The sequence below is a fragment of the Lissotriton helveticus genome, chromosome 4_1 (assembly GCF_964261635.1).
Source record: "Lissotriton helveticus chromosome 4_1, aLisHel1.1, whole genome shotgun sequence".
NCBI lineage: Eukaryota > Metazoa > Chordata > Amphibia > Caudata > Salamandridae > Lissotriton > Lissotriton helveticus.
This window is the reverse complement of record NC_136063.1, coordinates 784,461,926-784,486,432: the sequence shown is the minus strand read 5'-3', so window position 1 is coordinate 784,486,432 and position 24,507 is coordinate 784,461,926. Positions and strand designations below refer to the sequence as shown.

At 42.7% G+C, this 24,507-nt stretch overlaps 1 protein-coding gene across 1 annotated transcript in view; it reads left to right on the top strand.

Annotated features, from left to right (window-relative positions):
- LAMA3 (laminin subunit alpha 3) overlaps positions 1–24,507 on the top strand; it is a 1,062,926-nt gene that overhangs the window by 355,276 nt on the left and 683,143 nt on the right. Inside the window, exon 11 of the mRNA XM_078687418.1 lies at positions 23,968–24,027. Coding sequence (XP_078543544.1) covers positions 23,968–24,027 — 60 coding nt within the window. The remainder of the gene's footprint in view (positions 1–23,967; positions 24,028–24,507) is intronic.

Here is a 24,507-nt window from a genome sequence, read left to right as displayed (position 1 = left end):
TAGTCTTTTTCAATCCAATTGGTATTCTTCACTCCTGTTGGGAGTTCATCTTTCTTGACAGTGTCTACAGTGGTGCTCTAGTAACCTGTCCGTTGGGTCCAATTTCTCTGCCCTTGTCATCTTGGAGCCTTACAACCTTTGGCAGAGGTTTTTCTCTTCAGGGTTTCTCTCCTTCGGGCTTTTCCTGGAAGGCACTATCTGCTTGGATGCTTAATGTTTCGGCACCATCATGGTTAATGGAAGCGGTCACCCATATCGCTGGCAAACCAAGACTGTCAAGAACTGGGCTCTAAGATCTACCAGGTCATTAGTCAGAGGTTCATTTCGTGAGAGACCTGACAGATTGCATGGATACTTTAAGCAAAAACAGTGGTCCTTAAAGAATCAGTTATAGCATTTCTAAATAAATGTAGTCTGTAATAAGTACTATATTATCAGGTGGCCAGCCGGACACAATTTTTAATCAAAATATTTTCAGTATTTACAAGAGCAACCAACAATAACAGTGGGATACAATCCTGCATCCAGTACATAGGAACAACAAAAAACATAACAAACAATAAAACAAAAGGAATTTTCAGGCAAAAAGAAGGAGGAAGCTATAGGTCAATGTTAATACAAAAGGAGCTTTCCATAATAGTAATCACACTTAGATAACGCAATCGTTTGCTGTGTGACACTATTCCATAGGTCGACGATGTTTTGATCCCTTGAGGTGAATGGTGGGATCATCATCAGGACTGTACAAATTACATGCCTGAAATTAAAAGTGCTGCCTGTGAAGTAAGGAGGGAGAAAGGCAGAGAGGAAAGAAATGAGAGAAGAATCTTGCTAGTTTAAAAACTCATATATAGGCAGCAACCATGCACTGCAGCGGCTTTTGAGGGCCGGTGTAATATAATCTAATTTACGCTGTCATGCATGACTTTCAAGTGAAGGTTTAGATCAAGAGTGACACGTAACATGCTGATGATCCTCGAAAAAGGAAACGATTGCTGTGTGAAGAAGTGAGCTGGAACTAAGACTGCCTGTGGTGGACACGAATATGCAAAACGTTGTGCCAAAGGGCGATGGGCGGTATCGTACAACGGTAAGAGGAACTGTCTCCTGTGATTGATACCAATGTCTCGCTAATATTATGAAAGAGACACTGGCCTTTGGGGAAATAGAATCGGCTGTTAAATCGGTAAAGCGGGCAAAAGGATTCAAGGTATAAGTACCCCTAATAATAACATGCCGTGGTGTGAGGAGCTGTCTCCTGTGATTGGCACTAGTTCCTCGTTGCAGCAGTGCAGGAGACACTGACCTAATGAAGGTAAAGCATGGTCCAGTGGCGTTGGAGTCCGCTGTCGAAATGATGCAGCAGCGTTGGGTCCTAGGAGAAGGACTCAAAGTATAAGTGCCCGTATTGGAGTCACGATAAAAGCAGAGGGTGCGGGGAAATGTTAGAAGAGATAGTTACCTAGGCTCTGCTTGAGCCACGGGGCGAGGTAAAATAATATCCGATGCCGCGAAACTTTCGATTCTGGGATGGCGGTATCCCCCTCGCAGTGGGAGCCTGTCAGGGGATAGTTAAGGGACAGATTAAGCCACTTAAAGGTGGCAGTCCTGTCTGCATAGGGCCTGAGGCGGTGTGCGCTTACCTCGGTGAGCGGCGTCAATGGCCATGTTCGGGTGTCTGGAGTGCGCGATGGTGGTGATTTCCAGTTTGGGTGGAGTAACCAAGTGCTCATTATATCCTGTTTTTGCGGTGTGCAAATGTGGCGGCCATGTTGAGTGTGTGTTTACTTACGTCGTGTAGAGGCAGGAACGGCAGTTCCATGGTGAATGGAAAAGGTAATATAGAATTACAGATAAAAGAGAACTAAAAGGCAATAGAATAGTACTTAAAGTTCGTCAGGAAATTGAATAATTAATCGTCACCATGAAGCAGAATAACGCATATTAGTTAAACATGTTCATTTATTTAATTAAACGTTTCTGAATCAATGCAAACACTGTGGGCTGGATCATCAAGCTTGCTTCATGACTTAAGCTATAGAACCAAGGCGGTATAAAACGCTTGAACATAAACATTTAAATTGAACTTATTATGAATGTACAGTGCGAGTGATGACAGCCACCTGCGGAGACACTGGGTGACGGAATTGCAATGGTGTACGAAAAATAAACCAATTACTCTTTTTAATGAACAAAACCACAGACAAAAATAAATAAATTGTGGCTTTAGATAGGCAGTATTACAATCATGCAACAAAGTTTTTAGAGCCCATGGGACAAAAAATGTACATGAATATCTGGAAGAAAGATTAACTGAGTCAACCCCTATAAGGGGTTACATGGTGGAGTAGTTGGAATAAGTTCTGTGGGTATTTTTTTTTTATATAATACTTTTTATTATGAAAAAAAGAACAAGCAAAACATTGGCATCAGGTGATCAACATATAGCAGCATTGCAGGTTTTAAATGGTCATTCGTACAGAATAATAAGTTACAATATATAGAAATGTTGGGATCACGGGGAGTCCTGAGTGTCAACTTCCCTTTGTCTCATCGGGGGTGTATATAAGTCGCCACAATGGCTATTCCAGGCCCCCCAAATCTTCCCCCACTTCCCTGGGCAGCCCCTCCCCACATACACTGCCCTTTCCCTAAACATACACCAGTCTAGATCCTGGGCCCACTTGGTATGCTGGGGCGACTGGCTGGCTCCCCACAATTGAGCAATATTACGCTTCGCCAACATGCATGTCAACATCACCCACTGCTTCTGATATCCATTCAAACCTGTGGGTTCCCACACATTCAATATACATCTCCGGGCCTCTGGTCGTATCTCCTTCCCCAGTACCTCCCCGATCACGTCATGTATATTCGTCCAATAGTTCTGTATCTCTTCACAGTGCCATAGGATGTGCATGAAAGTGCCCAGTTCTCCACAACCTCTCCTACAGTCTCCGCTCACTGCTCGTCCCATGTGTACTAATCTAGGCCCTGTGATATATGATCTATGTAGGATCGTAGTCTAATCTGGACATACTATTGTGCGCTGCGGACACATGATTGAAGTGTCTCGGAGTTGGATTACGCACCCTCAAGCTATCAACCAGCCCCAGCGATTCGAGAAAGTCAGGGAGCCACTTCTGTGGTGGTGTAGGAAGTTGTGCCGGGAATCTATCTACTCCCCCATCAAGAACCGCATTGAAATCTCCCCCCAGTACCAGGAGACCCAAGGGCAGGGTCAGAAAAACGGCACTCAAATCCTTAAAAGTCTCTGATTGGAGGCCCGGCGGTACATATATGGACAAGAAGGTAACAATCTTAGCCCCCAACTTCCCCGAGACACCCACATATCTGCCCCTCTGGTCTGACCATGTAGCCTGCGGTTCAAACGGAAAGGAATTTTTGACGAGGATACCAACTCCCCTAGACCCGGATGTAAACCCACCATGCGCCAGCAATTTATATCCCCCTTTATGGAGGGCCATGCACCGATTCCCAACTAGATGCGTCTCCTGCAAAAGCGCCACTTCCGGGGAATGTCGTCTAATTAGCTGATTTACCGTCCCCCTCTTGATCTTGTCACCCAAACCATTCACATTCCAGCTCAACACTATTATCCCCGATCCCTGACTAGTACGAGACATTTAACCCACACCGCTAGCATTGCATTGTAAAATTGTCACCTGATGTGATGCAATCAAAAAGGAAAAACAATTCGCAAAAATGTGTGTGCTTAATGAAAACCAAAACACATACCACCCCTCAACTCTCAACCCCCCTCCCTCCACCCTGCACACCTGCATGAAGCTGACGCTCATCCCCAACTAGCAGTGTGACTGTTGCTCCCAATCTACTCTACAACTAACTAAAGGTAGAAAATGGAGGAGGGCCCTCGTACAAGCTCGCCACCCCCATCCTACCCTGCCCCGCCCTCGCTACCCCTGTACATAGCTATCCACTGAGATATCTGCTATACTCAACATGTCAGGGGATCCATTACTTACCCACCCCCACTCCCGCAACAATTAACTGTCGTTTGAGCCCGTTCATTGATGCTGTTATTGTTCATCCGCCTCTCCTCGGTCTTGGCTCTCCGGGTCCGGCCTGTGGGTACTGTCCAGCCAATCCGCCACCACCTCAGGGTTATCAAAAAACCAGGCATTCCCGTTGAGTTCCACCCGGAGGCGGGCCGGAAACATCATGGCATATTTTATTCCTTTATCTCTCAGTCTCTTCTTCACTGACAAAAAAACCCTGACGTTGCTTTTGTACCGTTTGGGTAAAATCCGGGCAGAAAGAGAGAGTCGCATTTTCAAATTTCAACGGAGCCCCTGCTCGAGCCGCCTGGAGGATCACATCTCTGTCCCGGAAATTGAGAATTCTCACGATCATAGCACGGGGGTACGCCCCAGGCCTGGGCCTACCTCCCAGAACCCTGTGTGCCCGCTCAACCGTGAAAAAATTACTAAGTCTTTTGGGTTTAAGGTGGTTAAGAATGAGAATTTCACCAAAAAGGTCCGGTGTTTGGCCTTTTGATTTCTCAGGCACACCCAGTATACGAACGTTGTTCCTCCGTACTCGTCCTTCATAATCATCCAACTTGCAGTCTGTGAGAACTCTGGAGGCCTTCAGATCTCGCACCTCCTGTTGCAACAGATTCACATCGTCTATTAGGCTGGCCGTTTTGACTTCCAGTGTCTTGACCTTTTCATTAACTTTTGTAAGGTCCGCTCTTATCAGCTCCACCTCAATTGTGACGGTGTTGAGTTTATTGTACTGGGTCTCCATCTTCTGGCCCAGGGATGACTGAACTCCGGCAATAGCCGCCATGAGAACCCTCAGTGTTGGCTCATCCCTGGCGAGAGCAGTCTCCTCTCCCCCCATGGGGGTCCTTTTCAATTTCACCGGCGACCCCTTAGGCAGAGTGTAGCGATCCAGTTTGTTGGATTGGACATTTCTAGCACTCCTGGAGGACCAGGACAAGGACTTATCCAAGTCGGTTTTCGTCGCCATCTCACCGCTTTAACCCCTGTGTCTCCTCTCCACACCTCCAGTCAAGAGCACAGCTCCTCTGCGCCTCACCGATGATCAGTTACGAGCCGTCTTCAATCTCGCCCCACTCACCTCTGCCAGGCCGCCCTCCATCACTCAGTCCGAGCCGCTATGCGCACACTACTTAGCTCTCGGGGGGAGGGAGTGTTGAACTGCCCAAGGGTCTGGGTCGCCTCTAATATTCCCCTCCGGTACCAACTTACGGCCAATGCTGAGGTGGTGCCCTCCCCCCGCTGGTTGTGTCTTCTGCACCACTTAGTGGATGCCTTGGCCTGCTCACCCTCCAGTATCTCCCTAAGGTTCGGTAGGTGTCATAGTGGCTCCTGTGGCATCTCCTTACCACTCCTAAGAAGAGGGCCAGCAGCATTTCACCGCTCTCCCCGGTCGCACCAGCTGTCACTCGAAGGTCTCCTACACCATGTGCACTTCGGGGGGACACCCAAATACCAGTTCCAGCATTTGCCACACACGACGAGACGGAGGGTTCTCCCCTCTTGCAGCCACTCCAAGGTTCCCCCTCACGTGGCCCGAATCCTACCCCTGTCACCTATGTGCCCTGCAGCCAGTTCTTCCTTCAGGGGCAGTTCCACTCTCGGGGTCCTCCGGGCTGGGCCTCAGTGATGGTCAATGCCCACTCCTCAAGAGTCGTTCCTGTGTTCCCGCCGGCTCCGGACGGCCACAACGTGCCCCGGGCGCGCCCCAGCCAACTCACCAGCCGGATCTGTGTGTTCAGGTGTCAGCTCGCACCAGGTAATCACTGGGGTGACAGATCACTCCAGGCCCCCCCATTTATTCCGGCACTCCGGGCTCGCTTTGCAGTGTCTATGCCCCTTTCCAGGGTACCGCCGCTGTGTCTAGGCTGTGGGGCCTGCCGCTGCTTTAAATCGACTTCCACCAAGATTGGCCGGCTCTTACCGGCCCGCCGCGGCCGATGTTATTGCACTGCCGGCTGGCCGCACCGCAACTCGAGTCCCCGGCTTGTCGGCCGGGACAGGCCTCAAATTTCCCGATGGCGTATCTCTGCCGTCGGAGCTCGGGGGCCGATCAGGACCACACTCACGGGCATCGCTTCCGTTCCCCGATGCAGGAGCGGGGCACAGGACCAGGATAAACGACAGGATGGTGAGGTAGGAGAGGGCGGTCGGAGGAGCTGAGACCCTAAGCGACCATCTTGGTCGCCGGCTTGGCTCCTCCCCCCAGTTCTGTGGGTATTTATTCCAGTCTCAGATTAGTGAGGTCCAATCTTCGTTCTATTCAGTCCATTTCTAAAACTGTCCATTCTGATTATCATTCTCTATTCCTCCCTATTTAGAAGTAGGGACAAGTCTCCACCTCTGTGAGGGAGTTTGAGCTCGCTTAGGACTGTCCATTTTATGTCATCTTCACTGTGTCCAGCCTGGGTGAAGTGTTCTACTAGTGGTGCATTCGGGGTTTTGCATCTCACCCAGCTCCGATGCTGACCAATCCTGGTTTTGATTTTCTGCGTGGTTTGGTCAATGTATACTTTCGGGCAAGGGCACTGGACCAAGTAGATTACGTTACATGTGTTACAATTGGAAAAACTGTGATACTTTACACAGATGTTATTGAAGGTGAAGGATTTGCCTTCCATTGTAAAGTCAACACATTACATGTTCCGCATCTAGAATGTCCGACTAAAGGTGCCAATCCCCAATGAGCATTAAGAGTAGAGTTTAATGTAGAGTTTTGTATTAACATTGACCTATAGATTCCTCCTTCTTTTTGCTTGAAAATTCCTTTTGTTTTATTGTTTGTTATGTTTTTTTTGTTCCTATGTACTGGATGCAGGATTCCATCCCACTGTTATTGTTGGTTGCTCTTGTAAATACTGAAAATATTTTGATTAAAAATTGTGTCCGGCTGGACACCTGATAATATAGTACTATATTTATTTAGAGATGCTATAACTGATTCTTTAAGGACCACTGTTTTTGCTTAAAGATTGTTACCCAAGGTCCTTAACTACCTTTAGGGTTCCCTTGTACCCCCGAACTCAGATTGCATGGCTACAGCACAAGATTTGACTCAAGCTGGACAAGCAGACCTAGCGCAAGCCTTAGTTTAGGTGCTTCATAAACATGTTCAGGAACTTCAACAACAACGGTATGAGAACCTGGCACTTCATCAAGCACTAACCGCTAGAGCTTCTGATGTTACTATGGTTTCTTCGACTACTCCCCATTTTTTCTGGAGATCCAAACAAGTTAAAAGAATTTTTGGATTCATTGACTGTACTCTTTTTCTTTCAACCTGCACAATTTTTGCTAGATTTAGCCAAGCTAGGATATCTAATCAGTGCTCTGTCTGACCCAGCACTTTCCTGGGTGACTCCTCTAGTAACAACAGAAGATCCAAGTCTTTATAATTACTGCAGAAAAAGCTATCTATGATATCCATCAAGGCAACCAAGATGTCTTCACCTACATCACCAGCGTCCACCAGTTGGCCACTGCAACTTCATGATTTGAGCCAATCCTCATCACCCTTTTTTGCAGAGGTCGTTTGTTAGGAGATAAAGGATGAGCTAGAACATTCAGCTGGAGTGGAGGAAATGTTGACGCCGATTGATCAAGCATTGTCTGTTGAACACCGCCTGTACAAACGAAGGTCTGAAAAATGTAGAACCTGAACTCAGCAGCCTAAGAGAACTGTTCGATCATCCATCACAAGAATTGAGCCCTCTCCAAGGGAGTCTTCTATGCCATTCTGTGAAGAGTCAATTCAAATTGTTCTTGCTTGTGGAATACTTTCAGAATCTGAAAAAGAACATCGTTGGAAGCAAGGGCTATATAAGTATTGTGGTTCGCCCCCAGAAGGTGTCAGCAAAATGCCAGATCCCTTCCTCTTTAAGAGGGAGAGGACAAGAATCAATCTGAACCTCAAGAGAACTGTTAGCTTTACTTTTTTTTTTGCCAAAGCAGTTGAACTCCCTAATGAAATGACTGAAGGGGTATTGGCACTTTTGGATAGCAGAGTTAGTCGTTTATATTTGAATGATAAATAGGCGCATGAAAAAAGAAGTGCATATGGTATATGGTACACCATTGGTCTTTGGACCAGTTAAAGAGATGATAGTTCCTTTGAAGTAAACCTTTGAAAGACACTGTAAGGTGTTTTATTTCAACCTCATGACCTCGCCTATTCATGTCATGATCTTAGGCATCCCTTGGCTTGTTCGACCCAACCCATACATCAATTGTGAAGCAAGGACTATTTGTCTTTCATCTAAATTGTTTCCCCAATTTTGCTACTTTACGGAAGATTACTGAACCCCAAAGGTAATGTCCCACAATTTTGTGGCTAATCACAGTACTATCAAAGCCCTGCAAGGAGTTCCTAAACATTACCAAGAATCTATAGATTTATTTAAAAAACTGAAAGAGGCATCACTACCTCCTCACTGAGAATCCAATTGTGTCATTCCCGTAGAACCTGGTGCCACTGCTCAAATTGGAAGAATCTACTCACTCTTGGAGTGTGAAAAGGAGGCGTTGAGGCAATACTTTGAAGAAAATCTCCAAAATGGTCTCATCAGTCAGTCCTCTTCATCTGCTGGGGCCTCACTATTTTTTTGTACCGAAAAACTCCAATGAACTGCACTCTGCATAGACTTCAGAGGGTTGATCAAAGTAACCATCAAGGACAGTTCTCCCTTGCCACTCATTAAAGATATCCTAGAGTCTGCTCAGGGTGCAAAAATAGAAACTAAATTTGTCCTTCGTGGGACCTATCATCTACTGTGAATTAAAGAGGTGTATGAATGGCAGACAGCTGTTAGAACTCCTCTGGGACACTTAGAATACTGTGTTGTGCCATTCGAATTAAGAAATGCTCCATTGGTCTTTCAGCGCTTCATGGTTCATATCTTCACAGATTAAATTAACCAAATTGTTGTGGTCTACTTGGAGGACAGCCTTGTGTTCTTCACTTCTGATCCTTCTTTGCATGATCAACTTGTTACTCAATTGCTTGATAGTTTGCAACAATTGCCTATACTGCAAACCTGAAAAATGTGAGTTCCACCAGCCTGAGGTTGCATATTTAGACGTAACTGGAATTACCATGTAAATGTAAATGTACAGGAATTTATATAGCGCAAATCACCAAGCGGTTTCTAAGCGCTTGCTTAGGGAACCCGTCCTGGTATTCCCCTGTGAGATAACCCCGGCAGGGTACCATGTACCCTCAAAAGGTCTCTGCTATTTTAGAGTGGGCTCCACCATCTACAATCTATATTCCTTGGCTTTGCCATTTTCTATCTGCAGTTCGTTGGGGATTTTGCCTCCCTTACTATTCACATAACACAAACTCTAAAGAAGGAAAATCTCCACAATGGTTTCAAATGGGATACTCAAGCTGAGGAAGCATTAAAAAAATTAAAACAAGAATTGACCCAAGCTCCTATCTTGCATCATCTGGACACCAGTAAAAATGTAATCATTGAAACAGATGCCTCGGATCGAGCCGTCAGTGCAGTTTTGGCTAAAGTGCAAGAAGTGGACAACCTAGGACATCCCATCTTTTATCTTTCTCATATCTTTTCAGATTTCAAAAGGAACTATTCAGTATTGGAATGGGAACTCTTGATCATGAAGTTGGCCTATAGTGAGTGGAGACAATTCCTAATGGGAACAAGAGAACAGTTTGAAATTAGGACAGGCCACCGAAAACTTCAGTATCTTTGCAACATGCAATGTAGGAACAGTCGCCAGGCACGATGGGCCAATTTTTTTAACCAGTATGATTTCATCATTACTTATATTCCTGGCTCCGAGAACGCCTTGGCTGATGCTCTTTCCCATAGATCCTCCATCAGGAACCACTTTTGATAAGAGTATTCTAGCCCGTCAACATATTATTGGAGCTACACAATCTTTCCTGGACAGAGTACTATCCATTTATTCTATGAAGCTATTCTATGATTACAAAGGAAAACTGGATTTATTTACTTTGATAGATGCAACAACAAGACAAATACTATTCCAAGGCCTAATTCATTCCTACTGAAGGTTTACAACTTGAAATTCTTGAAATGTGACTCCTCCATAGCTGGTCATCGAGGCACCAAATCCACCTTAGAATTAATATTGTGTTCCTTTTGGTGGCCTTCTGTACATACCAACACAGCACAGTATGATACCTCTTGTCCAATTTGTGCCCAAAGTAAGCCTTCTCATACCTGACCTTTATGTTTCCTACACCATGTATCCATTCCACCTCCACCCTGGCACACCATATCAACTGACTTCATTACAGCATTACCTTTTTCTGCAGGGAATCGAGTCATAACGGTTGCAGTGGATTCCTTTTTGAAGATGACAAATTTCTCTCCTCTAAAATATTTGCAGTCAGCGAAAGCCTACATGGCCTTCATCAGGTTATCATGTTGGATTGAGGTCCAGAGCATGTTTATCGGTTTTGGAAGCATTTTTGCAAATCAGCGCACATTGCGGTTGCATTGTCTTCTGGTTTCCATATTCAAACCAATGACTAGTTAAAACATCTCAACCAGACTCTAGAACAATACCTCCAATGTTTTTGTCATTCTATTCAAAGTGACTGGTCCACCTTTTTGTCTCTTGTTATATTTACTTATAATTCAGTTCATAATGTATCCAAGACTACACCATATCAAACCTTCCCTTCTAGCTTGCAAGGGTCTGTTTTAGTTCCTGCTGTTACTACATTTCTTCAAGACCATTAATTTGTTAGGTGTAAAATTGTTCTTAATTTGCAAGAATACAAGCAGAAGAGTAAAGTCTCCTCTGACGCCCACCAGCGTCGATCTACTGCATATCAAGTTGGAGACAAGGTTTGACTTTCTTCCAAATATCCACCTGTCTTTAAACATATTCAAACCAAGGTTCTATGGACCATTCAAGATTGTTCATATAATTAATCCAGTGGGGTCCGGGTCCAGTTGCCACTATCATGGAAGGTGCACCCAGTATTTCATTTCTCTCAGTTAAAACCCTATGTAAAGGATCCCTTTTGCGATGTCTTCTCATGGGCACCTATGATTTTGGCAAATGATGCTTCTGAATATGAAGTTCAAGACATTTGTGACTCCAGCTTCTTTAAAAATCGCTTGCAGTTCTTGATCCATTTGGAGGGTTATGCTCCCAGTGAACGATCATGGTAATATGCTTCTGCAGTATATGACCCTGACCTGTTCTGATGATTCTTTCAGCAATTTCCTGAACAACACTGGCCTCTGATGGGCATACTGTTATTCTGCACCCCACCCTACTGCTTCCCTTGTGGTTCTCTCTGTACAGCGGAATGCACCCTTCACTTACCTGCGGGGCTGTTGTAATACCAGCAGTCCACGGAGAGTAGCCACAAACATTTCTTCATGGCAACCGGCCCACCAGTGCAGTCTCTGGCTATGCTTTCCCTGGGGACCATCCTGGAAACCATCATAGTCCACCTTTCCAGAATCCCAAAGGAGGTGGTTGATGTTTTTTTTTAGCTTCACTATCCATGATGGCAGCCTCTTCATTGACTTCCTCGGTGTTCTCCCCAATCCAATATGGCAGTTCCCTTCTCAGAAGTAACTTACTGTCCTGGGGTATGAAAGGGGTTAGATTTTCATCATCCTTGCATTGGAACACTTCTTTGCCTCTGCTGGTTTGTTCCATGCTCCTCTTACCTTCTTTGTTCCTCCTGTATTGTGTTCCACGCTTTTGTTGGTGCGATCCTTAATCCAGTTGGTACTCAGAGGCGTAGCTAGAGCTTGTGGCGCCCGGGGCTATCCTTCAGAGTGCCGCCCCCCTGGGAGGGTGCTCGGGAAAAAGGTCGGTGAGCACCTGAAAGAGGTCCGAGAGACACGTACTATCGCCGCTAATAGTTACCTCGATCATGCAAGTTACATGCACATACATGACACGGTCCAGGTCTAGACAGCCCCCGTCCCCAAAATAGTGCAGCCTGGGGCAGACCGCCCCCACCTAGCTACGCTCACACTCACTCTTCTCTCCATCCATCCTTATCTCCATCCAGCTATTCATCTCACATGTGAACACGTCAAAACAATATGGAAAGCATCCTTTTTCTTCCTCAAGACCCTTCTGAATATAAACCTTACATACATTTCCAGGATTAAGATCTCCACATATTACCCAGCATAGTGACAGAAATAGAAGAATCCAGTGGACTGTATGTAGGCCTTGCTCTGTTACTCAGGTGCAAAACCCAGCGTGTACAAAAGGCAGCAGTAAGGCTTCTTCTACATCTTACAGTCACAGAGCTTAGTAACGTGGTATGTCACACCTCCAATGGCCCCCAGTTTCTCAGAGGATTTTCTTCGAAGGGCTTGGCGTAGTCCACAAAATCACCTACTGAGCTTACATTAGACGTGAATGTCCATGCCCAAAACCTAGGGTCAGTATCTAGACACCTACCCTTTCCACAAGAGGGAAAATGACTAAACACCCTTCTCACTCCAAGCAGCTAATACCATGAGACATGTTTCCTAGATTCATTTACAACTTTTTAGAATACCTAAGATTTAGGAACGATCTAAAATAAGGCACTTTCCCAGATCCACTAAACAATACGCAAATACTAGTGCAATGCCATCTCACCCTTTATGTCTGCTTACTAGGTTCCCACTCCTGTCCACCTAGGGACTTTAGATTCCATCAACCAGCCTACAATCACCTAGTACCCCTATGCATCATATATCAAAGTCCAACAACAAATCATGATTGAATCACCATATCCATCTATCTTCTTTTTACTTATTTTGCTATCTTTAATTTATTTCCCATATTGTCTTATGAGGCTGAGCTCGTGCTTTTGCTTATATTATGCTCCTGTAGAACCCTTATATCATTACCGGTTGCAAAGTATGCTGCTTACTTATTTATTTCCCATGCAACTGGCTACTCCAGCATCTCGAAGTTGCCTCTGTTTGGTCTTATTTTGTTTAGAAAAAAATTTCAATACAAATCTTGGAATAAACAAATAGCCTTTGCTGAGCAATAGACTGCCATTAGTGACTGGATAAACACCTCTGATACCGCCCACATTCTGCTCACCGCATTTTGTACACCAGCTGAATTACTCATCACAGACTACAAACAACTCTCACTTGCCTCCTATAGAGACTTTTTGAATCCTTTACACAGCACACATCATACACTAAACCTCAACTACATACATCTCCCTTTTCAACAAAGACCGGACAGGCCTTCTCCTGAATAACGCAGACACACCCACTACTTCACTTGACATGGCTTTCAGACCTATTGGTCTTTCTCAAAACCAAAACCGTCAATGACTGCAAGTACACACTGGTAAAAAACATGAATAAGCCCACGGTTTGACTCACACGTTACACACCAACTCCAACTTTCTCGGGCATGATTAATTTCAGGTTCAGCAGCAGCAGCGGTCCGGTCGCAGGAACAATTTTTTTAAAAAGATTCCTCGGTGTGCGGCGCGCTCATTGCTGCCACAACAACTTCCTCCTGGCACTCGCTTTACGCATCGGGCATCAGGAAGTCACGTGACGCGCTGCTGCGCAGCCGCTCGCTCGCACTTCAAATGGCGGCCGCAGCACTGGCCCGTTGCGGCGGCCTTTATCATTTATTTGAGGACACTCACTGACAGTAGTGTCCTCAAATAAATGATAAAGGCCGCCGCAACGGGCCAGTGCTGCGACCGCCGCCCGCAAAGTAGTGCCGCCTGGGGCGGACCGCCCCCACCGCACCCCCCTAGCTACGCCGGAGTTGGTACTATTTGCTCCTTTTGGGGGCTCTCCTTCATTGATGATGTCTCCAGTGGTGCTCTTGTGACCTGTACTTATCCAATGGGTCCATTATCTCTGCCCTTGTCATCTTGGAGCCCTACTTCCTTCGGGGGAGGTGTTTTCCCTCTGGGATTTTTTCTCCCTGAGGCTCCTTCCAGGTGGCAGTATCTGCTTTAGGTCCTTAATGTGTCACTGGCATTGTGGCTACCGGAAGGGGTCACCCATATCTCTGGCAGACCAAGATAGTCAACAACTGGTCTCTAAGATCTACTCACTGTCCACAAATATCGAGAACACAAGTACTGTTATTAAAAATATAAATTTTTACTTATTTCAAAAACACAAATATGGGAAACAAATATATCGTCATCTTTAAATAAATATATAATATATCAAAAATATCGATTCACACATCAGCAACAATAATATCACCAAAATAATTAAATTATCATTAATAAATATTGAAAAATACCTTTTTACATAAAACAAGTATTTAAAATTAACCTAAAACATTTTATACACGTTTAAATTAAATATACAATTATGACATCAACAAAATACTTACCATTCACCCCAATACATGATATAACTAAAACCAAAACAATACAACCCAAAACAAATATTAGCATTAACTACTAACATTCATACAACCTAAATATTAAGCAATACACATATAAATAAATGTATATTCTAAGCTATATATCATGCATTATAAATCAAACCTAAATTAGACAAAACCAACACAATGGAAGGCTGGCACAATGCTTTCCAATCTACCAAAGGCAGAACCCAACCTACACTTTATACATTTATAGAAGCATTACAAAAATAGCAAAGCTACTACCAACTATGAATGGAGCAATGTTGGCCAAATTGCCTCTATACTTAGGAAACAAATTAAAAGAATGTACAACATGCTATAGTTTAAAGTTAAACCCTTCATAAATCACAAAGGAGTAAACTGCTTAGAAATTACAGTTAAAGCGTATTATAAAACAATAGTAACCTATGAAAGTTCAAAAAAACGATAATAAAATCAAAACCAACATGACAATCCTTTTTTTAATAAATAATAAATGTAATATTTTATCAGAAGTCTACAAATTAACGTCCAATATTAATAGACTGACATAATAAAATGATTTTAAAAAATGATTTTAAACAAGAAATGTAACCATCACCAACTAAAAAACTAAAAAAACTCGATCATCACATAAAATAACTACATCACATAAACTACACAATTCCAAATAATAATCATATAATAATTACACAAACAATAAAATGTCTTACCCAAAAGAAACCAAATAAATAAGACTTACTGTTGTGTAGCCACAAATCATCCCATTATCCACATAGTCACAAATAGTAATCCACCAAAAATGGGAAAAATCTCATCCAAAAAGCCCAAAACAAAATCCCAAAATAAAACAAATCCAACAAAGATTCATTCAAACCAAGAAAGGGCTCTGAAGTAATAAGCATTTGTTTATTATAAACCAAAATTAATTTCCTTTAAAAAGAAACGGAAAGTCCCAATGCCAAAAGGACTCATTCGTAGACAAAAAACCTGTAAAGTAAATAAGAAAACCCACCGGCAAAACATAGTACATTGTCGAAAATACATATACATGATACTTAGGGCCTGATTACGAGTTGGCCGGTCCACGTCCTCAACGGTCTGACCGCTGTATTACGAGATTGTCGGATTGCTTTTGGAAAGATCGCGGGCGAACCGCTGACACCGCCAGCAGGCTGCAGAACGCCACACCTGCAGTCGGAGAAAAACAGCAACCATAGGGAAGTACAGAGAAGTTTCACCACCGTCCATACTACAAGTTGGCTTTCTGATAAGCCTACCATGGTGGTGGGACCGCTGGCTTCAATTTGGCGGAATTGAAAGATTTGGGGTGCATACCCACCCCTTTCCTGTTCTTCCAGTCACAGTTGAACATGGATCCCTTTCTCCAGGTCCCCCTTCACATCAGCATCTTCACCCCATAGAATACGACCCTGTTTGAGGTGATATACTGGTAAGTTAGTTTTGTACCATTTACCCATGGACTGAACTGGCCACACATGGGCCAGACTCTGGCAATGGGTAGTTGGTACTTTTCCACATGTATCATGCATATATGTACATTTGACACATGTACAGTCGAAATATACACACATGCATCGTTAAATATGAAAAATCACTGGCCATCGCCACATGACCACCGCAGGCACACCACGGACCCAGTAACCAAGTCGTAATGCGGCAGTCAGAAGACATTTAAACTTATATATTAAAAAAGTCTAATTATTTTTCTTTATTAAAACAAAATTGTATATATTTCTTTGCACTTGCAAATTTCTTTTTTTTATATTTTTAACAAAGAAATATTTTAATTATAATTCATATATATTTTAATTAATTATAAACAGAAATACATGAAAAATATGTACTATGTATATATCGAATTATATTTAAAAATTGTAAAACATTAATTTGCATATCATTAAAAAAATTAACATAAACTTTTATTTAAAATATACACTTTTAAAAAGTCTCCCCACCCTTAACCCCTAAAAACACAATATTCCACTACTAAAAATATATATAAAACCAATATTTATAGCCATTAATACAATTGAAAATACAAATCTCAACAATTGCATATCTAATAAATTATCTCACTAAAAACACAAGCAAAAAATGTGTAAACTTATAGAATCAAACAAACTACTATAAATTACTTACTAATTAACACAAACGATATTACATGCATTTTCTACTATATTATTTACAATTAATTTAAAAACAAGATTCAAAATTATCATTTTACCTTCGATATTCCTGTCGATATTTTTGACACAATATTTTTGCATCACAATATTTGTTTCCAATATTTTGTCGAAGCACCAAGCCAACGGTCAGAGATCCCTTTTCTGAGAGACCTGACCCAGTGAGACAGAAGAGGCACAGCGTGTACTATAATAGTTAACATGTGCTTAAAAAAGTGGCATTGGCTTACACAGTAAAGTTAAGGCAAATGAGTGCAATTTCTCAAGGAGAAGTTGTGGAATTAACAATTTGGCGCTGGGAGTGGTTAGAGTGTCGTCTCTGATTCTCCCATTCATTTGGTTTTCTTTGTTGGTGTCTTAGCTGTGTATCAAAAATGCTTAATAAAAACCGTTATCCCATAAAATTTGTACATGCTACTTTCTTTTGTTGAGTGTGTACAAGTTTTGAAAAAACACTGAGGTGTTCATTCCTCTTCCAGCACAATAGTAGTTGTAATTGCACACCTGGTAAATACCAATGGCGCCAACTGCATTATTTGCCAAGTGGACAATTACCATGCCATTCCAAGATCCAGACTGTAGAATGGGAAATAACATGCAAATAGTATATATTTTCAGGCAATCTGAAGTGCGCAAACTGTGATTTCAAGAAAGAAAACACCTATGTTGTATGCAATTAGCAATCAGCACCCATGTTATGATCCCAATTCAGCTGCAAAAATAGACGTTTTAGATGCATTTGCACAGAAAGAAAGAATGAGGCCCTTTTACTGTTCCAGAAGATTAGCACCACCTGCGTTCAGCAGGCAGATACAATGTATGAAATTATAGTGATTTTTTACAGAAAGGTGTTGCTAGTTGATCTAGATATAGAATGGTATATTTCAGCACCTTTGGTTTGGCTTTCACAGAGAAACCCAGGCAACAGTAACAAACTCACAAAATTGAGCAAATACTTAAACAATTTGTAGAAATGCGGTAAACCAATGTGGGATCACACTGCTTCACCTCCCAGCGAGTTGCCCCTGAGCATTGACGATGGACATTGATCCAGAAACAGGTATGTGGAGATGGCCAGTACAACCTTGTAATTACTCGAGACAATCCTGCAAGCACACACGCTTGGTGAACTGCATGACCATAATGCTCAGGGGCGACCCTCTGGGAGGTGAAGCAGTGTGATCCCACATTGGATTCCAATTTGTAGAAATGCCTTCAGAAGGGTGTGTGTGAAGATGCAAAGTTAAATGAGTTGCACCTTCACATTTTGTTAGAAATTATAGGGGCCATTATGATGTCGGGCGTATCGCCGCCCGACATATTTCTCCGTCCGCCAGCCATTTACCCCCGCCCTATTAGAATGGCGGGGGTCACAGCGGTGGACGAAAAGACCATCTGCCACTTCATCCGCAGGCTGGCAATCATTACGATTCCCTGCCGTGCAGCCCTGGCACATAATATGGTGGCGGCGCCATATTATGATGGTTGTGGATTTGCGCCTTTCCATAGAGGTGATGCCGCCTTGGTGATGGGGGCCCATTGCGGGCCCCAGGGGCTGTGGGGGATGGGGGGTGCACTTGGGGGGGTACCAATGGTACCCCCTGCATTTGCATGCACAAGGTGGCAGGCATGGCGCGGTGCCTGTCACCTTGTGCATGCAACTGCACAACATGCATATTCAGCATTGTGGTGGGTGCTGCTTACTGTACCGCCCGCCACAATGTTGAATATCCAGGATGCGTCTGCCCACCATCGTAATAGGCCCCTTTGTGAGTTTTGCAAATTTCAATAATTGTGTGTCGTTTTGTTTTTTAATGAGGAGCAGTTTCATTTGTGTATCCACTTCCTATCGTATTGGAAAGAAACAACCCAGTCAAGAATTGATTATTTCCAATAAGAAACTTAATTGAATCTAGGGTTGATTTTGGATAAAGAAATGCATTTAGCAAGGTGAGCCCTTGCGAGAAATGTCCTTATCTAATGACTTGAGGAGAGTTAAATGGCCAAGGCTTGCTGACAATGAAGGGGATCGTGCTGTAATGAAGGACCTGGTTGCACAATCTATCATCCTTTTTCAAAGTTGCCCCACACAGGTGGACATTGATTTAATTTCTCTGCAGGTCCACTGTGACCTGTTTTCTAACTGAAAAAACTTCTTTGTTAAAAGATGTAAAAAAAAAGGTAGAGGCCAGGGCCGTAAAGGCCTCTTGGTATAATAAATACTGCCGATAGGCTTACCGTAAGCTGTCCAGGGCCATCAGATCCAAAGATATGGGTGAGGTGAAGGCCGCTAGGGTCAATTACAAGGCAACCCAGTTTAAGGCCAAAAAAGAATGGAATGAGGATCGTTGGAATGATCTTCTCCTAGCGAGCAAAGAGAAGAACTTGACCTATTTCTGGCAACTGGTGAAACGGGGGAGCGACGGGACGCCCTTTAAAGCAATCAATCATGTCCCGCCAGATCAGTGGGCAGAGTATTTTATGGCCCAGTTTTCCATCACTAATACTAACTTAGATGGATTTAAAATAACCAGCCCAATTTCAGCTCTGGTATTCACCAACTCTGAGGTTGAGACTGTTCTTTCTCTTGGTCCTAGAGGCAGGGCCCCGGGACCGGACTGTGTGCCTTCTAATTTATGCATCCACGATAAGGACAACTGGGTGCTCTACATTACTTTCTTGGATAACTCCATTGCTAGTGGTGCGTGTATCCCCGCCACTTGGTCGGGAGTGGTAATAATTCCGGTATATAAAAAGGGGGACCGAGCGCAGCCAGGTAATTACAGGCCCATTAGCTTGTTAGACTGTATACAAAAAAATGTTGCCAGATTAGCCCTAAGCCGGATTCAATGGTGGGTAGAGGATGCTAAGATTCTGTCACCCCTGCAGGCAGGGTTTCAGCCCTGCACTAGGACAATCGACCAGGTCCTGAGGGTTTGTGATGATATATTGGAGGGTTGTTCTCATAGGTGGTGGCACGCTTTACACTGCATTTATTGATTTAAAATCATCTTTTGACCTTGTCCCACGTAGCAAAATGTGGAGAGCTTCCCTAGAAGTGGGAATGCCCCTGGAGCTCTTGTCGGTGTTAGTTAAGCTCCATGATTCCAACTATGCCCAGGTTAGATGGGGCTCACACGAAGAGGTCACTGATAAATTTCCGGTAGAAAAGGGCATGCGCCAAGGATGCGTCCTGGGGCCTACCTTGTTTTCCTTATTTTTAGAAAATCTTATTCCACATGCCCCACCGATGCTCCTATTCTTGGGGGAATGAAATCCCCCCTTCTCATGTTCGCGGACGACACTCTAATATTATCCAAGACCCAATGTGGGTTACAGATGGCCTTGTCACGTTTTGAGGAGTTTTGCCGAGATCATGAGCTGAAGGTTAACGTGGACAAGACAAAATTTATGGTTCACCATAAATCAAAAGCTGTCAGGGGAAAGGTCAACATGAATGATGTTGCCCTAGATTAGATTGATGTGTTCACTTATTTGGGTATAACTCTAAATAGAAAATTGCATTGTAAACCGCAAATCGACGTGCTTGCTCTGCAGCACGCTCAGCTTGCTGGGGCCCTACTCAAAGAACACAGGCTGTCTTATACTAAACCCATTGCCCCTGCACTTACAATATATAACACCAAGGTGGTAAGCGCCGTTTTATACGGCACAGATCTATGGGGGCATGAGGATTTAACCTGTCTGGCTACAGCCCAAAACAAATTTATGAGGGCTTTAACAGGTGTGCCGTAATCTTGCCCTCTGGTCCCCCAATTTCTGGATTTGGGCTGTCACCAGATTGAGGACCTAGCCAGATTCAGGCCTTTAGCCCTCTGGAGAAGGCTGTGGGCCACCCCCGAACTTGATCTTTATGCTAGAGCCCTCTTGGATTTTAGGGGGTTGGGATTATATTGAAGATCAAATGACTTCAGTATATCAGAGACACCCTCACTGCTATGGGGCTGGGTACCTTGTGGGATCATCCTGACTCGACTCCTTTTCCCTCTAAAAAGGAGTTTCCAGCCGCTTACATGGGTTTTGTGATAGAGAAACGCTTTTCTAGTACAACAGGTCCTTCCATGACTAGAGACTTCCTATCCATCAAGCATGTACCAGTGTTTGACCCCTACTGGGATCTTATTTTAAAACCACTGGATAGGAAGCTCTATCACCAGAATAGGGTAGGTTCCTTGCCCACAAGAACCTTCACAAGCAGATGGCTTAGGCCCACAACAGACGTATGCCTGTTGTGTCAGGCCTACCCTGAAACTACTTCCCATATGCTATTTCCTTGTTCGGCCTACAGTGTCCAAAAAGACTCCAAAAAGACTTTGACACTCCATGGTGAACAGCAAATTCTTAAACATGTTGGCTCTAAATAATGCTGGGTGATATCAGTCTATCTAACCCATAGGCTTTATATTGTTTTAATCAGAGGACAGGAAAATAATGTTCAAATAACTAACGAGCTGCCACAAGTGAATAGAATTGCCCCTAAAATACTCAATTTGAGAAGGACAATAGAAAAATGAAAAGGTATTTAATTTTTAAAAAATTGGTAAATTCAATACAGGCCAAAATTCTAAATTATAGACTTATTTCTATCATCCACACATTTTTTCCTTATGTTTCCTAGTCGCAACGAGGTGCCTCTTGAAGAAAGTTTTTACTCAGGAGAAGTAGGGACAGTCTACTCAAAGCCAATGCCAAAAGGTATAACTAGAATAAAAAATTTGGTTACTAGCACGATAGGGATTTAACTTGGTGAAGGTTTCTGGAGCCTGTATACTTTAAATTCCAGCCCTGTCCACAAATGTTATGCTTTAGCATTTTAAGCACATGGGTGTTTTCTGAGCACGATTTTTTAAATAAATGGTGCATAGTCAATGGGATGCACTTGGCCTCTTGTGTATCATCACTTTTTACCTTAAATGTCAAACTATCTAATTAGAACTATCAAGCAGGCATAATAATATTAGACCATATTATTGTTAATCTCTCCTTTCAAGAATCTGTGACAGAGTCCTGACGAAGGCGCAACGCACGCAGCTAGAACACAGACTGCCAGTCTCATCTTATCAAAAAAAAGTTGAATATATATTGAAAGTAACGGTGTTGTTATAGGATGAAATGAAATGAATATGCTGAAAAAAATGTTTTTCCTTTGTTAATAACTAAACTATTGATAGCAATAAGATTATTGTGAAAGGTGAGAGGAATTATTAATATCAATATGTATGTGCACTAAAACAATCCGTTTTATATATAAAAAATTGTCTTGAACAAGCTATCTGTATATAGGAAATGTTTTTTTAAAACAAGTGATTAAAGTTATCAAACATAATAATTTTTTTAAAAATCACAAAAAAGAATAATAAGAGAAATTTATCAGATATTAGGTTGTTATCTGTTTGAGATATATATGTGGTCATTATAAGTAAATATTTGTCATATATGTGCCTGTGAATTGGTTTGACCCACCTTGCCACAGTGATCTTATCTAAGAGTTATATTTCCCTGTCGTGGCAATTTATCCAGTATTCAGGGGCCCCTCCCTTTACAAAAGTGAGGGAACGTGGGAACTCCTTTTGCCCTGGAATGCTTGCATGGAAGGTGGCCAGTTCCAGCATGTTTCCTTGGTGCAAGGGAAAGACTCTCGAACCTTCTTGTGTGTTTTGAGACTATAAAGCTTTAGAATCTTGGCAGCCAGCTTAGGAGCTCACTTGTGGAGTAGACGTACTGTCACAAGACAAACGGAACCTGAGTCCCGGTTGAGAGTCCATTGCCTGGCTGTTAACGGGCTCCTCCTGCTTGAGTTGGCAAGGATGTCGAGTGAACGATCGGGTAAGGTGATTTGGTTCTGACTAGTGCCATTGTGATGCGTGATGCCAGTTTCCGTGGTCATTTGAGGTGTTTTTTTTGTGATGTGTGAGTGAGTCGGAGTACACATCCAAAGTGATTATTTGATGTATTTAGTGTATTTATATCTTTCTGATTTCTTGCAGGACGTCCAGTAATATTTGCTGCTTGTTTATTCAGTATTATTATTCATGCATTTAACAGTTACATTTGCCAAGTGTGTTATCATTGCTTGTATATAAATATATAGCTCTATATACATTTGAATGTTACTCATTCGATATCTGGGAAAGCCTTTTTGTTAGAGAGCAGTGCATAAATTAAACCCCAAGCCTTATTCTAAAAAGAGAGTCTTTGCATTTTGTAAAGTGAAACCCCTTTCTAGGTGTTGTTGTGTTTTATGTCTCCTGCTTCGTCGTGTTTAGGCCATCATGTGAGAGTGGTATTATTATTTTGAGGGCGAAGCAAGACACACTTGTAACGCATGAAAAATATATTGGCTAGTGGAGCCTGGGTGAGGATGTAAATAGATACATCTTAATTGGTTGACAACACATTTCAGCTCTATGTATATAGTTTGTTTAGAATCTTTTTGACTGCTGGGTGTAATTTAACAAGTTTTATTGTGTCTTTTCAATGTGTATGAGATAACAAATTAATCCAACAATTCATCTCCAAACACATCTATGGTACAGGTGTGTTAGTAGATAAATTGTTTAATTTATAATATTATAATAAAATAACATTTATTATAATTGGAAGACAAATTGTTTAATTTATAATTAAATAATAAAATAATATTTATTATAATGATAATCACAAAAATGATTTGAATTAAATTGTATGCTTATCCTACTATTAGAGGACATGTCCCTACTAAGAGTAAAATACTCATATGCTTGGTCCTGTGCTCTAGCTCAATGTGGTAGAATAATTAGTTACTTGGATCTGATTTGCTGTTGTTCTCAAGCTTCTTTCCTGCACTACCCCACCATGTCAAATATTTCCTCCAGCAAAGGGCTGGAGTAAATCATTTTGCTTGGTTGGAAGGGTAAGGAAACATCTCCAAACATTATGGATATAGGGGAAGTGATTTTTTCAACATGGAAAATGTTTCCTTATTGATCAAAATAATATGAAACAATGTGCATTTGCACATCAAGCTGCCTTACCGAATGTGGAGCAGTACCCTATATACTTCCTCATTAGAGAAAAAGCAAAGACCTATGACATTCCCTGAAGTATACCTGGAAAGATGAGATGGTGTAGCTTTCAAGGCCTTTTACTAGGAATAATGGTGAATTCCTAAAAGTTGAACATTTACACTTGTACGTAGGAATGTAAATGTACGACTATTCTCCGACGTTTGAGAACCGGCCGCTATGTTTCTGTGATAATGTTTTGATTTGCTTACCTGGTTGATCTTTAAAGACATTTGATAGGCAAAACTGGCTTTGTTCATGTAATGGAGTACACTTTTTTCACAGGTATCCCTTTCTATCCAGTAACACCAACGCCTGATGATCCTTCCGCTGGGCATATTATAAGTAAGTTAATTATTTGTTCCTTCCTATCTCTTTATTTCATTATTAGTTAAAACATGTAGACTTTAAATAAGTACTTAAATGTTTTTCTCAGCTGGATGGTACATTAGATTCAAAACCAGATGACCCCCAGACACTAGAAATTGCTGAAAGGCAACAAGTGTGTAGCGTGGCCCTGTCAGTAATCAGAGTATGTTTTATTTTTGTAGTTACAGTTTTTTTTATCTTTTTGAGGCAATACTACGGGGCCTATTAGGATGGCGGGCAAACTTATTTCTTCCCGCCACCCTAGCGGACCTGGGACCTGCCGCCGTGGTGCGGCGATCCCACATCGGCAATTAGGATGCCACCGCCACGGTGGCGGTGGCATCCCCTATTCCCAGCATTGTGGTGGGCGGTGTTTACAGCACCGCCCACCACAATGCTGTGGATGCACCTTGTGCATTTGCATGCACACCATGGCAGGCACCATGCGGTGCCTGC